The following is a 20,557-nucleotide window of genomic DNA, read 5'->3' as shown; positions in this document are numbered from 1 at the left end:
CCAAAAGTCTTCTATAGGCATATAAATAGTAAACTGGTCGTAAGAGGAGGGGTGGGGCCAATTATGGACTAAAAAGGAGATCAATGGAGGCAGAGGGCATGGCTGAGGTATTAAACCAATACTTTGTGTCTGTCTTCAAGGAAGCAGACACGAAAAACCCCCTGGAAATAGTGGAGTACCAAAGGTCTAGCGAGAATGAGGAACTGAAAGAAATTAGTATTAGTAAAATAAAAAAATACTGGAGAAATGAATGGGACTGAAAGCCGATAAATCCCCTGGACCTGATGGCCTGTATCCTAGAGTTTTGATCGAGGTAGCGTATGGATTGTTTGTCGTCTTCCAAAATTCCAAAGATTCCAGAACTATTCCCGTAGATTGTAAGGTAATTAATGTAACCCCGCTATTTAAGAAAGGAGGGAGAGAGAAAACGGGGAATGACCGACCAGTTAGCCTGACACCAGTAGTATGAAAAATGGTAGAATCTATTAATAAGGACGTGATAACAGGGCACTTAGAAAATAATAATAGGATTTTGCAGAGTCAAAATGGATTTATGAAAGGGAAATCACGTTTGACAAATCTGTTAGCGTTTTTTGAGATTGTAGCTAGCAGCATAGATAAGGGGGAACCAGTGGATGTGGTGTATTTGGATTTTCAGAAGGCATTTGATAAAGTGCCACACAAGAGGTGATTGAACAAAATTAGGTTGCATGGGATTGGGGGTAATTGGGGGTTACTAGCATGGACTGAGAATTGGTTAACTGACAGAAAAGGAATAAACGGGTCATTTTCGGGTTGGCAAGGGGTGTCGCAAGGATCAGTGCTTGGAGGCCCCAGCTATTCACAATCTAGATCAATGATTTGGATGAGGGGACCAAATGTATTATACCCAAGTTTGCTGATGCAAAGCTAGGTGGGAATGTAAGTTGTGAAGAGGATGCAGAGAGACTTCAGGGATATAGACAGGCTAAGTGAATGGGCAAGAACATGGCAAATGGAATATAATGTGGAGAAATGTGAAGTTATCCACTTTGGTAGGAAAAATAGAAAAGCAGAGTATTTTTCTAAATGGTGAGAGATTGGGAAATGTTGGTGTTCAGAGAAGGACCACTGGTTCCCCCTTATCTATGCTGCTAGCTACAATCTCAAAAAACGCTATCAGATTTGTCAAATGTGTAAACATAGAAAATAGGTGCAGGAGTAGGCCATTCGGCCCTTCGAGCCTGCACCACCATTCAATATGATCATGGCTGATCATGCACTTCAGTACCCCATTCCTGCTTTCTCTCCATACCCCTTGATCCCTTTAGCTGTAAGGACCACATCTAACTCCCTTTTGAATATATCTAATGAACTGGCCTCAACAGCTTTCTGTGGTAGAGAATTCCACATGCTCACAACTCAGTGAAGAAATTTCTCCTCATCTCGGTCCTAAATGACTTACCCCTTATCCTTAGACTGTGACCCCTGCTTCTGGACTTCCCCAACATCGGGAACATTCTTCCTGCATCTAACCTGTCCAATCCCTTCAGAATGTTATGTTTCTATGAGATCCCCTCTCATTCATCTAAATTCCATTGAATATAAGCCTAGTCGATCCAGTCTTTCTTCAATATGTCAGTCCTGTCATCCTGGGAATCAGTCTGGTGAACCGTCGCTACACTTCCTCAATAGCAAGAATATGCTTCCTCAGATTAGGAGACCAAAACTGGACACACTATTCCAGGTGTGGCCTCACCAAGGTCCTGTACAACTGTAGTAAGACCTCCCTGCTCCTATACTCAAATCCCCCAGCTATGAAGGCCAACATGCTATTTGCCGCCTTCACTGCCTGCTGTATCTGTATGCCAACTTTCAATGACTGATGTACCATGACACCCAGGTCTCGTTGCACCTCCCCTTTTCCTAATCTGTCACCATTCAGATAATCTGCCTTCCTGTTTTTACCACCAAAGTGAATAACCTCAAATTTATCTACATTATACTGCATCTGGCATGTATTTGCCCACTCACCAAACCTGTCCAAGTCACCCTGCAGCCTCTTAGCATCCTCCTCACAGCTCACACTGCCACCCAGCTTAGTGTCATCTGCAAACTTGGAGATATTACATTCAATTCCTTTATCTAAATCATTAATGCATATTGTAAATAGTTGGGGTTCCAGCACTGAATCTTGTGGTACCCCACTAGTCACTGCCTGCCATTCTGAAAAGGACCCATTTATTCCTACTCTTTGCTTCCTGTCTGCCAACCAATTCTCTATCCACGTCAGTGCATTATCCCCAAAACCATGTGCTTTAATTTTGCACACTAATCTCTTTTGTGTGACCTTGTCTCAAAAGCCTTTTGAAAGTCTAAATACACCACATAAACTGGCTCCCCCTTGTCCGCTCCACTAGTTACATCCTCAAAAAATTCTAGAAGATTTGTCAAGCATGATTTCCCCTTCATAAATCCATGCTGACTTGGACCGATCCTGTCACTGCTTTCCAAATGTGCTGCTATTACATCTTTAATAATTGATTCCAACATTTTCCCCACTACTGATGTCAGGCTGACTGATTTGTAATTCCCTGTTTTCTCCCTCCTTTTTTTTTAAAAAGTGGGATTACATTAGTTATCCTCCAGTCCATAGGAACTGATCCAGAGTCTATAGAATGTTGGAAAATGACTGCCAATGCATCCACTATTTCTAGGGCCACTTCCTTAAGTACTCTGGGATGCAGACTATCAGGCCCTGGGGATTTATCGGCCTTCAATCCCATCAATTTTCCAAACACAATTTGCTGACTAATAAGGATTTCCTTTAGTTCCTCCTCCTCACTAGACCCTCGGTCCCCTAGTATTTCCAGAAGGTTATTTGTGTCTGTCTTAGTGAAGACAGAACCAAAGTGTTTGTTCAATTGGTCTGCCATTTCTTTGTTCCCCATTATAAATTCGCCTGATTCTGACTGCAAGGGATCTACATTTGTCTTTGAATCTTTTTCTCTTCACATATCTGTAGAAGCTTTTGCAGTGCTTTTATGCTCCCTGCAAGCTTATTCTCTCATTCTATTTTCCCCCTCCTAATTTAACCCTTTGTCGTCCTCTGCTGAATTCTAAATTTTTCCTAGTCCTCCGGTTTGCTGCTTTTGTTGGCCAATTTATATGCCTCTTCCTTGGATTTAACACTATCCCTAATTTCCATTATGAGCCACCTTTATACATCCCTGTCTGCCGTTTTATTTTTACGCCAGACAGGGATGTATAATTGTTGAAGTTCATCCATATAATCTTTAAATGTCTGCCATTGTCTATCCACCGTCAACCCTTTAAGTATCATTCGCCAGTCTATCCTAGCCAATTCACATCTCATACCATCGAAGTTACCTTTCTTTAAGTTTAGGGCACTAGTCTCTGAATTAACTGTGTCACTCTCCATCTTAATGAAGAATTGTACCATATTATGGTCACTCTTCCCCAAGGGGCCTCGCACAACAAGATTGCTAATTAATCCTCATTACACAACACCCAGTCTAGGATGGCCAGCTCTCTAGTTGGTTCCTCGACACATTGGTCTAGAAAACCATCCCTAATACACTCCAGGAAATCCTCCTCCACCGTATTACTACCAGTTTGGTTAGCCCAATCTATATGTAGATTAAAGTCACCCATGATAACTGCTGTACCTTTTATTGCATGCATCCCTAATTTCCTGTTTGATGCCATCCCCAACCTCACTGACTGGCAGTCGGTACACAACTCCCAATAGGGTTTTCTGCCCTTTGGTGTCCCGCAGATCTACCCATACAGATTCCACTTCATCCACGCTAATGTCCTTTCTTACTATTGCGTTAATCTCTTTAACCAGCAACGCTACCCCACCTCCTTTTCCTTTCAGTCTATCTTTCCTGAATATTGAATACCCCTGGATGTTGAGTTCCCAGCTTTGGTCACCCTGGAGCCATTTCTCCGTAATCCCAATTCCATCATATCCACTAACAGCTATCTGCGCAGTTAATTCATCCACCTTATTACGAATGTTCCTCGCATTGAGACACAGCCTTCAGGCTTGTTTTTTTAATACTTTGTCCTTTTTAGAATTATGTTGTAATGTGGCTCTTTTTGATTTTTGCCTTTGATTTTTCTGCCCTCCACTTCCACTTTTCTCCTTCATACTTTTTGTTTCTGACCCCATTTTACTTCCCTCTGTCTCCCTGCATAGGTTCCTATCCCCCTGCCCTATTAGTTTAAATCCTCCCCAACAGCACTAGCAAATACTCCCCCTAGAACATCGGTTCGAGTCCTGCCCAAGTTTGTACTGGTCCCACTTCCCCCAGAACCGGTTCCAATGTCCCAGGAATTTGAATCCCTCTCTCTTGCTCAAGCCACGTATTCATCCTAACTATCCTGCTATTTCTACTGACTAACATGTGGCACTGGTAGCAATCCTGAGATTACTACCTTTTGAGGTCGTACTTTTTAATTTAACTGGGTGCCCTTGTATACGAATCACTGAAAGTTAACATGCAGGTACAGCAAGCAAATAAGAATGCAAATGGTATGTTGGCTTTTCTTCCAAGAGGATTTGAGTATAAGAGTAAAGACGTCTTACTGAAAATTATACAGGGCCCTGGTGAGACCGCACCTGGAGCATTGTGTACGGTTTTGTTCTCCTCACCTAAGGAAGGATATACAGGTTGGACCTCCCTTATCCGGGACTCCCTTATCTGGCACCACCCCTCATAAGGCATGATTCCGGGAGCGCATGCGTAGAACGCGGAAGCCATCCATCCCGACTTTGGCGCTGCACCGACCTCCTCCCCATCCCCTCTCCACGACCTCGGGCCTGTTTCCCCATCCCCTTGGGCTGCTGACCTCCCCTCATCCAGCAAAATCCCTTATTCGGCACAGGCCAAGTCCCGAGGGTGCCGGGTAAGGGAGGTTTGACCTGTACTTGCTATTGAGGGAGTGCAAAGCAGGTTCACCAAACTGATTCCTGGGATTTGGGGGGGGGGCGGGGTGGAAGAGAGAGGGAGATTATCCCATGAGGAGAAATTGAGTAGGGTAGGCCTAGATTCTCGAGTTTAGAAAAATGAGAGGTGATCTCATTGAAACATACAACATTGAAACATACAAAATTCTTACAGGGCTTGACAAGGTAGATATAGGGAGGATGTTTCCTCTGATTGGGGAGTCTAGAACAAGGGGTCACAGTCTCAGAATAAGGGATTGGCCAGTTAGAACTCTGATGAGGAGAAACTTCTTTATTCAGAGGGTGGTGAATCTTTGGAGTTCTCTACCACAGGGATGTGGCAGCTCAAACTTTGAGTATATTCAAGATAGAGATTGCTAGGTTTTTGGATATTAAGGGAATCCAGCGATATGGGGATCGTGCAGGAAAGTGGAGTTCAGGTAGATCATCAGCCATGATCTCATTGAATGGCAGAGCAGGCTCGAAGGGCTGAATGGTCTACTCCTGCTCCTCGTTCTTACGTTATATACTAAATGAATACTTTGCATCTGTCTTTACCAAGAAAAATGCTGCTGCCAAAGTCATAGTGAAAGAGGAGGCATGTGAGATACAGGGTGAGCTAAAAATTGATGAAGACGAGGTACGTGAAAGGCTGGCTGTGTGTGTCACCAGGACCAGATTGGATGCATCTTAGGATGCTGAGGGAACTAAAGGCGGAAATTGCAGAGGTACTGGCCGCAGAGGATTGGAGAATTGCAAATGTTCCACCCTTGTTCAAAAAAGGGTGTGAGGATAAACCCAGCAACTACAGGGTGGTTGGGAAGCTTTTTTAGAAACGATAATCCAGGATAAAATTAACAGTCACTTGGACAAGTGTGGATTAATTAAGGAAAGCCAGCGTGGACTTGATAAAGGCAAATCGTGTTTAACTAACTTGATTGAGTTTTTTTGATGAGGTAATAGAGAAGGTTGATGAGGGCAATACGGTCAATGTGTACATGGACTTCCAAAAGGTGTTTGATAAAGTGGCACATAATAGGCTTGCCATCTAAGTTGAAGCTGTGACAGCATGGAAACAAAGTTGGCTAAGTGACAGGAAACAGAGTAGTGGTGAATGGCTGTTTTTCAGACTGGAGGAAGGTATGCAGTGGTGTTCCCCAGGAATCAGTACTAGAACCACTGCTTTTCTTAATGAACATTATGAGCAAAGAAATAGGAGCACGAATTGGCCATTTGGCCCCTCGAGCCTGCTCCGCCATTCAATAAGATCATGGCTGATCTGATCCTGGCCTCAACTCCACTTCCCTGCCCCCGCCCCATAACCCTCGACTCCCTTATCATTCAAAAATCTGTCTCTCGCCACCTTAAATATATTCAAAGATCCAGCCTCCACAGCTCTCTGGGGTAGAGAATTCCAAAGATTCACGACCCTCAAAAGAAATTCTTTCTCATTTCTGTTTTAAATGGGCGACTCCTTTTTCTGAAACTATTCCCCCTGGTTCTAGATTCCTCTGAGGGGAAACATCCTCTCTCCATTTACACTGTCAAGCCCCCTCAGACAAAAGGAAAATACTGCGGATGCTGGAATCTGGACTTAAAAACAGAAAATGCTGGAAATCTCAGCAGGTCAGGCACTATCTGTGGAGAGAAAGCAGAGTTGACGTTTCGGGTCGATGACCCTTCGTTGGAACCTTATGTTCCAATAAGATCACCTTTTATTCTTCTGAACTCCAAGGTGTATAGGACCAACCTGATCAACCTTTCTTCATATGATAACCCCTTCATCTCGGGAATCAACCTCGTGAACCTTCTCTGAACTGCCTCCAATGCAAGTATATCCTTCCTTAAATAAGGAGACCAAAACTGTACGCAGTACTTTGTGTGGCCTTACCAATACCCTGTACAATTGTAGCAGAACTCCTCTGCTCTTGTACTTCATCCCCCTTGCAATAAAGGCCAACATTCCAATTGTCTTCCTGATTACTTGCTGAAGCTGCATACTAACTTTTTGTGTTTCATGCACAAAGACCCCCAGGTCCCTCTGTACTGCAGCACTTTGCAATTTTTCTCCATTTAACTTATTTGTTTTTCTATTATTTCTGCCAAAGTGGATAACCTCACATTTTCCCACATTATACTCCCATCTGCCAAATTTTTACCCATTCGCTTAGCCTGTCTATAACCCATTGCAGATTTTTTGTGTCCTCCTCACAGTTTGCTCTCCCACCCATCTTTGTATCATCAGCAAACTTGGCTACATTCTACTCAGTCCCTTCATCCAGGTCATTAATATCGATTATAAATAGTTGAGGCCCCAGCGGCACCCCACTAGTTACTGTTTGCTAACCGGAAAATGACCCATTTATCCTGACTCTCTGTTTTCTCTTAGAAAGCCAATCCTTTATCCATGCTAATATATTACCCCCAACCCCGTGAACTTTTATCTTGTGCAGTAACCTTTTATGTGGCCCCTTAGTGAAATCCAAATGCACCACATCACTGGTTCCCCCTTATCCACCCTACTCATTACATCTTAAAGAACTCTAGCAAATTTGTCAAACATGATTTCCCTTTCATAAAACCATGTTGACTCTGCTTGATTGAATCATGCTTTTCCAAATGTCCTGCTACTACTTCCTTAATAATGGATTCCAGCATTTTCCCAACAACAGATGTTAGGCTAACTGGTCTATAGTTTCCTGCTTTCTGTCTGCCTCCTTTTTTAAATAGGGGCGTTACATTTGCGGTTTTCCAATCCGCTGGAACCTCTCCAGAATCCAGGGAATTTTGGTAAATTACAACCAATGCATCCACTTTCACTGCTGCCACTTCTTTAAAGACCCTTGAATGCAAGCCATTAGGTCCGGTGGATTTGTCCACCTTCAGTCCCGTTATTTTATCGAGTACTACTACTTTAGGGATTGTATTAAGTTCCTCCCTCCCTCTAGCCCCTTGGTTATCCACTATTGGGATGTTTTTAATGTCTTCTACAGTGAAGACCGATACAAAATATTTGTTCAAAGTCTCTGCCATTTCCCTGTTCCCCATTATTAATTCCCCAGTCTCATCCTCCAAGGGACCAACATTTACTTTACCACTCTTTTCCTTTTTATGTACCTGTAAAAACACACCATCTGTGTTTATATTTCGTGCCAGTGTACTTTCATCATGTATCTTCCCTCTCATTTTTTTTTAGTCGTTCTTTGCTGGCTTTTAAAAGTTTCCCAATCCTCTGGCCTCCTGTTAGTCTTGGCCTTGTTTTCAATTTGATACCATCCCTTATTTCCTTAGTTAGCCACGGATGGCTATCCCTTCTCTTAGTCTTTCCTTCACATTGGAATATACTTTTGAGAGTTATGAAGTATCTCCTTAAATGTCTTTCCTCTGCTCATCAACCATCCCATGCTTCAATCTATTTTCCCAGTTCACTTTAGTTAACTCTGCCTTCATACCTTTGTAGTCTCTTTTGTTTAAGCTTAGGACACTGGTTTGAGATCCAACTTTCTCACCCTCCAACTGAATTTAAAATTCAACCATGTTATGGTCACTCATTCCTTGAGGATCCTTTACTAGGAGATTGTTCATTAATCCTGTCTCATTACGCAGTACCAGATCTAAGAGAGCCTGCTCCCTGGTTAGTTCCACAACAAACTGTCCTGGATACACTATGAACTCAAGACTACCCTGGCCAATTTGCTTTGTCCAATCAATATGAAGGTTAAAATCGCCCATGATTATTGCTGTTCCTTCTTTACAAGCCTCCATTATTTCTTGATTTATCCTCAGTCCAACAATGTAGCAGCTACTTCTCTCCACCCAAACTGATTTCAACATTTTGATCCTCTGAGCCAATATTGTTTCTCACTAACACACTGATCTTATCCTTTATTAACAGAGCTACCCCAACTCCTTTTCCTTTCTGTCTATCCTTCCTAATTGTCAAATACACCTGAATTACCATTTTTTTTTCTGCTTTGACCCCACTTTCTGATAGACTTTTATGTTTATACATTCTGTCACGCTCTGGTTTTCATTTCCCCCCTCCCCCAGTGTTACCCTGCTCTATTGCCTTTTCATTCTTTGACTTTTTAAATTTTCGCTCACCTTAATCCTCACCCACTAATTAGTTTTAAAGCCCTCTCTACAGCCCTAGTTATTCGATTCATCAGGACCCTAGTCCCAGCACGGTCTAAGTGGAGCCCGTCCCAACAGAACAGCTCCCTCTTACCCCAGTACTGGTGTCAGTGTCCCATGAACCAAAACCCATTTCTTCCACACCAGTCTTTGAGCAACGTGTTTAACTCTCTGAACTTATTTACCCTTTGCAAATTTGCTCATGGCTCAGGTAGTAATCCAGAGATTATTACGTTTGTGGTTCTGCTTTTTAATTTGGCCCCTAGCTACTCAATCCCTCAGCAGAACCTCTTTGTTCTACCTATGTCATTGGTACCCATGTCGACCTCAAGAACTGGATCTTCCCTCTCCCACTCCAAGTTCCTCTCCAGCCCAGAGGAGATGTCCTTAACACTGGCACCGTGTAGGCAACACAGCCTTCGGGACTCATGCTTTCAGCTGCAGAGAACAGTGTCAATCCCACTAATACTGTCCCCTACCACGACAACATTTCTTTTTACCCACTTGAATGGCCCCCTGTACCATGGTGGTGTGGTCAGTTTGCTCATCCTCCCTGCAGTCTTTGCTCTCGTCCACACAAGGAATAGGAACCTCGAACCAGTTGGACAAGAGCAAGAGCCCGAGGCTCCTCCATCACTACATCCCGAGTCCCCATACCTTCCTCACTCGTAGTCACACTCTCCTGACCCTGACCATGGATTGAATTTGAATTAATTAATCTAATTGGTGTGACTAGCTCCTGGATTGTGTCATCCAGGTATCTCTTTCTCTCCACCCCCCGCCCGATGTGTCGCAATGTCTGTAGCTCAGATTCCTGCTCATCAACGTGGAGCCGAAGTTCTTCAAGCTGCAGACACTTGCTGCAGATGTGGTCACTGTGGACCTCAATGGTGTTCCCACATGCAACAGCAGAAACACACCACCTGCCCTGCCATCTCTAATGTATTCAATTAGTTAAGGTTTGAAGTTTTGAATGTTTAGTTTATAATCCCAGCTCTTAATTTAAACCAATGCCCAAGAAGAGAGAGAAAAACTGACCAAATGTACCAAGCCATCAGTTAGTGAAATATCACTTACCAATTTAAAAAAAAGTAAAAATAGGTAAGTGATATTTCACTAGCTGTGTTGGGTTGGTACGTTTGGTCAGTTTTTCTCTTTTTTTCTTGGGCATTGGTTTAAATTAAGAGCTGGGATTATAAACCAAACATTCAAAACTTCAAATCTTAATTAATCTAGTTTGAAATAGTTTTAAATAGTACTACTGCTCAGATGACCTTTGGAAAATTATATTAAGCAGTCACCTCAAAACCTCCCTGATAAAGTGCAACATCCCCACCGACACCTGGGAATCCCTGGCCAAAGATTGCCTTAAGTGGAGGAAGTGCATCCAGGAAGGTGCTGAGCACCTGGAGTCTCATTGCCGAGAGCATGCAGAAATCAAGCGCAGGCAGCGGAAAGAGCGTGCGGCAAATCTGTCCCACCCTCCCTTACCCTCGACGACAATCTGTCCCACCTGTGACGGGGACTGTGACTCTCATATTGGACTGTTCAGCCACCTAAGGACTCACTTTTAGAGTGGAAGCAAGTCCTTCTCGATTCCAAAGGACTGCCTATGATGATGATGGTGGTGGTCACTGCATTGATCCTGTAATTTCCATACCTGCTTGCCTCTTGTGGCACTCTTATTACAGTGTCAATCTCACATACCTTGGTTTATAGCTGGATTATGATGTTTCATATTGAACCCTAAAATCTTAAACCCTTGCAACTTAAGTTTCTCTGAAATCTAAGGCCATAAATAGAAACAAAAGTCCGGAGTATGGGATTGACAACAATGGGTGGTTCTTCGACATTGCTGTTGTTGCATTTATTTATATCACTGATTGTGATCAGCTGTGAAATGTTGATATTGAATAGAAGAGAATAAAAACAAAAATCTTGGTTAATGAAAAGAGAAGATGTTGGAAACTCTCAGGTCGGGCAACATCTGTGGCAAGAGAAATAGAGTTAATGTTTCAGGTCGATGACCCTTCGTCTGAGCTAGGTTGATGCTGTGCACTAGAATTTTTCAGTTTGTGCCATTGAAGGTGTTACACAGTTAAAATTCCAAGTAGAGTCTTACGAAGTTGAAGCGTCTCCCAGCACTTCACACACAGCTATTGTTGAAGTGCAATTACTTGTGTTTAGTGGAACTGCAGCCCATTTATATTCCCAGCATGTATACTGGAATTGTCTTTTGTTTTAATAAAAGTAGTATTGTTTTCTGCCAGTTAAATCTCTCTCCCAGAAATGATGGGAATAATAGTGTAATCATTTGGGAGCCAGCTTACCTATGCATGTAATGGTACAGTTTTCAAAATGCAACAAACTTGAAACAAAGCAAAGTGCCTTCCCAGATGATGCAAATCTTTGAAGCTTCATTAATTCACTGCTCATCAGACCTGTTAAACACCATTTTCCATAAATGGTGGGTTGTGAAATATAATGGATATCTGGGAATAATTACTGCATTGAAATCGGGTCTAATTTTAGAATGGGAATATTTTGTATGGTGGCTTTATCTTGGTTTTGGTCTGCTGATGCTGTTTGGCAGGATATGTTTGTGATGTTAGCAATGCATGCATATTGAGAAAATTAGATGGGTGCTATTTTTTTTTTAAACCACTAAGCATTACTCTCTGTTTCTGACAGATCCAAAAAAGATAAAAGTAAAGCGGGGTCCAAGACTGATGCAGCAGAAGCAGAAACTGAGGGACTAACACTGCTTGTACCTGACATTCAGCAAACTGCGGAGATTGTCCAAGTGGCAACCACCAGCCTGCGACAGGCAGCGCATGGTATGGCTATCGACTTTAATGGTGTACAGTTAAGATGTTGCTTGGCAACAGTTAGAAGAACTTGAATTGTACAGCCTAGGTTTTAATGTTGAAAACCAAACCTTGCAGTATTAATGTGGGACTATTTCTGTCATTCCAAGCTACTGCTGATGGCAGTGCTCTCTGCAAAAATGTTAGTCTGCCTCACTAGGAATGTGCGTAGTCTACATTGACTTTGATTGATGCTTAACCATGAAAGCAGCTCACATTGGCACTGTCTTCAGCGGAAACTTGTTCGTTCTGTCTTCTCTTGACCCCGCCCCTCAAGCTCACACACCCCATAGTAGTACTGATACCAGGTAGGATCTCTGGACTACCTTGTCAGTTCAGTTAAATCCCAGTCAGAAAAAAATACTGACAAACTGCTAGAAAGCTAACTTGGGGGTCCCCTGACCGTTGGCTGTCAAAGCAGGAAGTTATTTTTCAATTGAATACTTATTTTTCTCTCGAGCCATGAGCTTTAAGAACTCCAGTCCAATGACTGGGAATTGAACCCTGCAGACATTTACACGTAAAGAAACTGCTGTGCAACTCTGCTGCATTTTCTTCTCTCAACAGACTGCAAAATGTTACCAGAAGTTTCATCCTCATCAAATCTGCTTTGCAGAGCAATTTGCTTAAATAAACGGAGTACCTTCTTAACTGCTGGTTTACTTCTCCCATGCTTTCTGTCAGTGATGACTCCTTTGCTGGAGTACAAATCAGTGGGCTGTGGATCACTGACCTTGCCAATGTGTAAGTCTTGATGGTGTTTTAGTGCAAAAGGCATCATCACTGAGCCAGATCCTGTTGTCTTCCACATGCATGCAGTCACAGAAATGGCCATTGGATAGCGATCAGAAGCAGAAATTCCGCAGTATTTTATCACTTCCTGTCTCCCTCATGATGCTTATCTAGCTTCACCTTATTTAAGCCACTGAGGAGCCCCCCCCCATAGAGATTTCAGTACTGCATTGGATTTGTTACAGTATTTATTCCCTGACTCTCGTTTCAGAAAAGAAAATTGCGGAATCAACAAAGAAAGCTATGACGAGAACGAGGCCTTCAGCAGTCACACGCTCGTTGGAGGAAAAATATGTCGCTGCAATGAAAAAACTGCAGTTCGGTAAGTTTTGTTTAACATGTATCGGATAAAATGAGTCTGAAAAAGGGTGCAAGGAATTTCCTATGTATTGTGCTTTACTTAATTGAAGCTGTAATGGTGCCATTCCCTCAATCGCTCAGTGAGCAAATGTACTATACCTGCCACTTCTTCAATGGCTCAGTGAACAAATGCACTGCATGATATTGATACAGCTGATGTCAGTATCCCTAGGCTAGGGAGGAAAGCATTGGCTAGTGTTCCATCAGTTTACAACTATCCAACAATTTCTGTTGGAGGTGTGGATGTTGGGTGAACACATGTTTGAATTTGGCTGCTACAGCAGCTACCTACATGAATGGCTTTTTGAGTGAGCTCCTGAAGAGCTGTTGAAAACGATGGAACTCTTACCTCGAGGGGATTATCACCTTTCAGGAGGAGAGATAAAGGGAGACAATAGAGGCTTAAAAAGCTTTTTTTTTTACTGTAAATAGGATTCTCAAATCATAACACAACATTCTTTGGGACATTGCATTTTAGATTTATTTTTTTAATTTATAATTGGTTAAAATGTCATCATTTGGAGACGTGGTCAAGGCAGTGAAGTTTTCACTGATTGGCCTTCGAAGCTGCCCATCAGTCATATACAGATTGGGTATAAATGGTGAGGATCTTTGCAGTTTATTCAGGGCTGTTACCATTTGTGTTTGAGCATGGTATTTGTGATTTTAGGAATGAACTAGGGGCATTGTAGCTTTCAGATGAGTAAAAGCGCATTATCTCGACACGTGTTTACACTGGGAAGAGTCTTGGTGCATTTATATAACCGTGCACATCTGTTAAAATAGGTAGAAAAGCTGAGGAAATGCTAACCGGAAAATGACTCCAGAATAAATGGCAGATAACGAAATGGATATTAAAACATCTGAACAACAAGAAGAAAAAAATGTAAATGTTGAGAGCGGCTATAGAGAAGTGATTAATAGACTGCTGCTTGAAGGGGTTGACGCAGGCTTTCTTCTCCCCTCACCAGGGAATCGGAATAATTATTACTGTCCAAACCCTTATTGTACCCTGAGGAATATAGCATAAGTAGTAAAAAGCTGGCAACATTTAAAACATCTTGGCTGAGTACACAGAATTCGCTTCCTCTTATTATGGTGCGTTAAATGTTCCAGCTACCACTTTATGCCCTATCCAGGCTCTATCTGCAGTCGAAGGAAGTTTTTCTGCAGTAGATAGGCCTGCTTCTAGGTGTGATTCCCAGCTCACCTGGAGGGGTTTTAAAATGTGCAGTCTAACCTTTGCCAATGCAGATCTGATACTGTAAGCAAATTTGTCAGACATGCTGATTTCTGAAAATTGATTAGCCTTATAAAAATAGCGCATTGCATTTTTTAGAAATCCATCATTTTTGATTTTCATTCTCCTTGCCCACCCCCTCCCCACCAAACCCTTGGATAAGATCAGTCCTCTCTATTATAAATAAAAACAGAAAATGCTGGAAATACTCAGCAGGTCAGGCAGAATTTGTGGAGGGAGAAACAGAGTTAACATAACATAAGAAATAGGAGCAGGAGTAGGCCATTTGGCTCCTCGAACCTGTTCCGCCATTCAATAAGATCACGGTTGATCTGATCCTGGCCTGAACTCCACTTAACATTTCAGGTCGATGACCTTTCATCACCTCTATTATCATTTTATTTAGGAGGATGATTGTTAATTTGGTAGTCAGGGCGATTTGATGCTATCTGCTTTTTCCCTCTTATTTGAGATTGCCAAAATGAGGTAGGCAGCGTGTTTTTTTTTCTAGTCCTTCAACTTGTGCATGACCTATTTGAGTTCTGTTATTGAGTTGTTTTATTCCTCGCTCTTTGCCAATAACACTCTTTAACAAGCTGTTAGGAAGTGCGGGAAAGCTGCTTAAATTGACGCACTCTGGTTTTTCTTTTCTTTCACCTGATCATCTCTCGGCACTCCCCTTTCTGAGATTGGGATCTTGCGTTCAGGAGTTGTGGGTACATGTGCATATAAACCTCTACTCCAGTGTTCTATGCCACATAGATGTTGGATCTATGCAACATCACCCAACCCCGCCCCTGCCTCTGCTTATCTACTGCTGAATGCAGCATCCCTGCTTTTGTTACCTCCGCAAGCGACCATTCCAATGCTCTCCTGGCCATCGTCTCATCTTCCACCCTCCTTGAACTTGAGGTTATCCAAATCTCTGCTGCTCATAACTTAACCCGTTCATCCATCAGCCCCCTTCTCGCTGACCTACATTGGCTCTCAGTCCATCAATGCCTCGATTTAAAAAAAATAAATAAATAAATATCTCATCCTCGTGTTCAAATCCCTTCATGGCCTCGGCCTTCCCTATCTCTAACCTTCTCCATTCCTACAAGGCTCCAAGAAATGTGTTCTCCTCCAACTGCCTGAAAGCGTGGTGGAGGCCGATTCGATTGTAGCTTTCAAAAGGGAATCGGATAAGTACCTGAAGGGGAAAAAAATTGCAAGACTACGGGAAAAGGGTGGGGCAGTGGGACTAGCTCTTCTTTCATATGGTAGTAGCAAAACAAATCAAATGTCAATCTCTAAGTTGGATATCCAGGCCAAAGCTTCCGGTGTAACAGCATGGATACCTTGTAGGCTGCCTGCAAATTTCCTCTGCAGGCAGTGCTCAATGATGTGCTCCAGGGTCTGACTTGGAGCTCTATAGTCACATGATGGGGATGCTTTAATCTTCCATCTATGGAGAAGGTAGCAACATCTACCATGACCAGTTCTGAGGCAGTTGATAGTTGTCCACTGTTTGCGAGGAAGGTTTGATCCTTCAGGTTGTACTGTGGGGTCCTCTATAAGGAATCCGTTCAGTATTTTGGTGAGGCGTGAGTCCGGAGTCGGAGGCCTATAAAAGGCCGCGAGAGGCGTCGGGAGTTCGTTGGTGAGGCGTGAGTCCGGGGTCGGAGGCCTATAAAAGGCCGCAAGAGGCGTCGGGAGTTCATTGGTGAGTCCGGGGTCGGAGGCCGAAAAAAAGCCACGAGAGCCGTCGGGAGTTCGTTGGTGAGGCGTGAGTCCGGGGTCGGAGGCCTATAAAAGGCCGCCATAGGCGTCGGGAGTTCGTTGGTGAGGCGTGAGTCCGGGGTCGGAGGCCTATAAAAGGCTGCCAGAGGCGTCGGGAGTTCGTTGGTGAGGCGTGAGTCCGGGGATCAGCAGAGGTCTATAAAAGGCCACGAGAGGCGTCGGGAGTTCGTTGGTGAGGCGTGAGTCCGGGGTCGGAGGCCTATAAAAGGCCGCCATAGGCGTCAGGAGTTCGTTGGTGAGGCGTGAGTCCGGGGTCAGAGGCCTATAAAAGGCTGCCAGAGGCGTCGGGAGTTCGTTGGTGAGGCGTGAGTTCGGGGATCAGCAGAGGCCTTTTAAAGGCCGCGAGAGGCATCGGGAGTTCGTTGGTGAGGCGTGAGTCCGGGGATCAGCAGAGGTCTATAAAAGGCCACGAGAGGCGTCGGGAGTTCGTTGGTGAGGCGTGAGTCCGGGGTCGGAGGCCTATAAAAGGCGTACTTGTGCAGCTACAGGGAGAAGGCAAAAAAGTAGAAGAAAGAAACAGAAAGGTGATGTCACAGCCGAGGGGGTAAGTGATTGGCTGGTGATTGGTGTAGTTTTTCTTTTTCTTTTTATATTAGTCAGTAACTTTTAACATTGTTGTTGCCAATTTAAGTGTATCTAAGGGTTAAGTCATGGCAGGAGAGCTCGGTCGGGTATTATGCTCCTCCTGTACCATGTGGGAACTCAGGGACACTTCCGGTGTCCCTGACGACTACGTGTGCGGGAAGTGTATCCGCCTCGAGCTCCTGACGGTCCGCGTTGCGGAGTTGGAGCTGAGGGTGGATTCACTCTGGAGCATCCACGATGCTGAGAATGACGTGAGTAGCACGTGTAGCGAGTTGGTCTTACCGCAGGAGAAGGGTCCACAGCCAGATAGGGAATGGAAGACCAGCAGGAAGAGTAGTGCAAGGAAGGTAGTGCAGGGGTCCCCTGTGGTCATCCCCCTACAAAACAGATACACCGCATTGAGTACTGTTGGGGGGATGACTCATCAGGGGAGGGCAGCAGCAGCCAAGTTCATGGCACCATGGCTGGCTCTGTTGCACAGAAGGGCAGGAAAAAGAGTGGGAGAGCGATAGTGATAGGGGATTCAATGGTGAGGGGAATAGATAGGCGTTTCTGCGGCCACAACCGAGACTCCAGAATGGTATGTTGCCTCCCTGGTGCAAGGGTCAAGGATGTCTCGGAGCGGGTGCAGGACATTCTGAAAAGGGAGGGAGAACAGCCAGTTGTCGTGGTGCACATTGGTACCAACGACATAGATAAAGAAAGGGATGAGGTCCTACGAAACGAATTTAGGGAGCTAGGAGCTAAATTAAAAAGTAGGACCTCAAAAGTAGTAATCTCGGGATTGCTACCAGTGCCACGTGCTAGTCAGAGTAGGAATCGCAGGACAGCGCAGATGAATACATGGCTTGAGCAGTGGTGCAGCAGGGAGGGATTCAAATTCCTGGGGCATTGGAACCGGTTCTGGGGGAGGTGGGACCAGTACAAACCAGACGGTCTGCACCTGGGCAGGACCGGAACCAATGTCCTAGGGGGAGTGTTTGCTCGTGCTGTTGGGGAGGAGTTAAACTAATATGGCAGAGGGATGGGAACCAATGCAGGGAGACAGAGGGAGACAAAAAGGAGGCAAAAGACAGAAAGGAGATGAGGAAAAGTGGAGGGCAGAGAAACCCAAGGCAAAGAACGAAAAGGGCCACTGTACAGCAAAATTCTAAAAGGACAAAGGGTGTTAAAAAAACAAGCCTGAAGGCTTTGTGTCTTAATGCAATGAGTATCCGCAATAAGGTGGATGAATTAACTGTGCAAATAGATGTTAACAAATATGATGTGATTGGGATTACGGAGACGTGGCTCCAGGATGATCAGGGCTGGGAACTCAACATCCAGGGGTATTCAACATTCAGGAAGGATAGAATAAAAGGAAAAGGAGGTGGGGTAGCATTGCTGGTTAAGATTAATGCAATAGCTAGGAATGACATTAGCTTGGATGATGTGGAATCTATATATGGGTAGAGCTGCAGAACACCAAAGGGCAAAAAACGTTAGTGGGAGTTGTGTACAGACCTCCAAACAGTAGTAGTGATGTTGGGGAGGGTATCAAACAGGAAATTAGGGGTGCATGCAATAAAGGTGCAACAGTTATAATGGGTGACTTTAATATGCACATAGATTGGGCGAGCCAAACTGGAAGCAATACGGTGGAGGAGGATTTCCTGGAGTGCACAAGGGATGGTTTTCTAGACCAATATGTCGAGGAACCAACTAGAGGGGAGGCCATCTTAGACTGGGTGTTGTGTAATGAGAGAGGATTAATTAGCAATCTCATTGTGCGAGGCCCCTTGGGGAAGAGGGACCATAATATGGTGGAATTCTGCATTAGGATGGAGAATGAAACAGTTAATTCAGAGACCATGGTCCAGAACTTAAAGAAGGGTAACTTTGAAGGTATGAGGCGTGAATTGGCTAGGATAGATTGCCGAATGATACTTAAGGGGTTGACTGTGGATGGGCAATGGCAGACATTTAGAGACCGCATGGATGAACTACAACAATTGTACATTCCTGTCTGGCGTAAAAATAAAAAAGGGAAGGTGGCTCAACCGTGGCTATCAAGGGAAATCAGGGATAGTATTAAAGCCAAGGAAGTGGTATACAAATTGGCCAGAAATAGCAGTGAACCCGGGGACTGGGAGAAATTTAGAACTCAGCAGAGGAGGACAAAGGGTTTGATTAGGGCAGGGAAAATGGAGTACGAGAAGAAGCTTGCAGGGAACATTAAGGCGGATTGCAAAAGTTTCTATAGGTATGTAAAGAGAAAAAGGTTAGTAAAGACAAACGTAGGTCCCCTGCAGTCAGAATCAGGGGAAGTCATAACGGGGAACAAAAAAATGGCAGACCAATTGAACAAGTACATTGGTTCGGTATTCACTAAGGAGGATACAAACAACCTTCCGGATATAAAAGGGGTCAGAGGGTCTAGTAAGGAGGAGGAACTGAGGGAAATCTTTATTAGTCAGGAAATTGTGTTGGGGAAATTGATGGGATTGAAGGCCGATAAATCCCCAGGGCCTGATGGACTGCATCCCAGAGTACTTAATGCATCCGCTATTTCCAAGGCCACCTCCTTGACAGTCATTTTCCAACATTCCATTGACTCTGGATCAGTTCCTATGGAGTGGAGGGTAGCCAATGTGACCCCACTTTTTTAAAAAAAAAAAGGAGGGAGAGAGAAAACAGGGAATTATAGACCAGTCAGCCTGACCTCAGTAGTGGGTAAAATGATGGAATCAATTATTAAGGATGTCATAGCAGTGCATTTGGAAAATGGTGACATGATAGGTCCAAGTCAGCATGGATTTGTGAAGGGGAAATCATGCTTGACAAACCTTCTGGAATTTTTTGAGGATGTTTCCAGTAAAGTGGACAAGGGAGAACCAGTTGATGTGGTATATTTGGACTTTCAGAAGGCTTTCGACAAAGTCCCACACAAGAGATTAATGTGCAAAGTTAAAGCACATGGGATTGGGGGTAGTGTGCTGACGTGGATTGAGAACTGGTTGTCAGACAGGAAGCGAAGAGTAGGAGTAAATGGGTACTTTTCAGAATGGCAGGCAGTGACTAGTGGGGTACCGCAAGGTTCTGTGCTGGGGCCCCAGCTGTTTACATTGTACATTAATGATTTAGACGAGGGGATTAAATGTAGTATCTCCAAATTTGCGGATGACACTAAGTTGGGTGGCAGTGTGAGCTGCGAGGAGGATGCCATGAGGCTGCAGAGTGACTTGGATAGGTTAGGTGAGTGGGCAAATGCATGGCAGATGAAGTATAATGTGGATAAATGTGAGGTTATCCACTTTGGTGGTAAAAACAGAGACAGACTATTATCTGAATGGTGACAGATTAGGAAAAGGGGAGGTGCAACGAGACCTGGGTGTCATGGTACATCAGTCATTGAAGGTTGGCATGCAGGTACAGCAGGCGGTTAAGAAAGCAAATGGCATGTTGGCCTTCATAGCGAGGGGATTTGAGTACAGGGGCAGGGAGGTGTTGCTACAGTTGTACAGGGCCTTGGTGAGGCCACACCTGGAGTGTTGTGTACAGTTTTGGTATCCTAACTTGAGGAAGGACATTCTTGCTATTGAGGGAGTGCAGCGAAGATTCACCAGACTGATTCCCGGGATGGTGGGACTGACCTATCAAGAAAGACTGGATCAACTGGGCTTGTATTCACTGGAGTTCAGAAGAATGAGAGGGGACCTCATAGAAACGTTTAAAATTCTGACGGGTTTAGACAGGTTCGATGCAGGAAGAATGTTCCCAATGTTGGGGAAGTCCAGAACCAGGGGTCACAGTCTAAGGATAAGGGGTAAGCCATTTAGGACCGAGATGAGGAGAAACTTCTTC

The 20,557-nt window shown here is 44.1% G+C and overlaps 1 protein-coding gene across 5 annotated transcripts in view; it reads left to right on the top strand.

Annotated features, from left to right (window-relative positions):
• Positions 1-20,557, top strand: part of birc6 (baculoviral IAP repeat containing 6) — a 326,307-nt gene that overhangs the window by 267,697 nt on the left and 38,053 nt on the right. For all 5 annotated transcript variants that reach the window (XM_070889262.1, XM_070889261.1, XM_070889260.1 and 2 more), the window contains 2 exons: positions 11,780-11,925; positions 12,959-13,069. In XM_070889262.1, coding sequence (XP_070745363.1) covers positions 11,780-11,925; positions 12,959-13,069 — 257 coding nt within the window. The remainder of the gene's footprint in view (positions 1-11,779; positions 11,926-12,958; positions 13,070-20,557) is intronic.

The sequence above is a fragment of the Pristiophorus japonicus genome, chromosome 9, assembly GCF_044704955.1.
Source record: "Pristiophorus japonicus isolate sPriJap1 chromosome 9, sPriJap1.hap1, whole genome shotgun sequence".
In the NCBI taxonomy this organism is placed as follows: Eukaryota; Metazoa; Chordata; class Chondrichthyes; family Pristiophoridae; genus Pristiophorus; species Pristiophorus japonicus.
The sequence above is the reverse complement of the archived record's forward strand: the minus strand, read 5'-3'. Positions and strand labels throughout refer to the sequence as shown.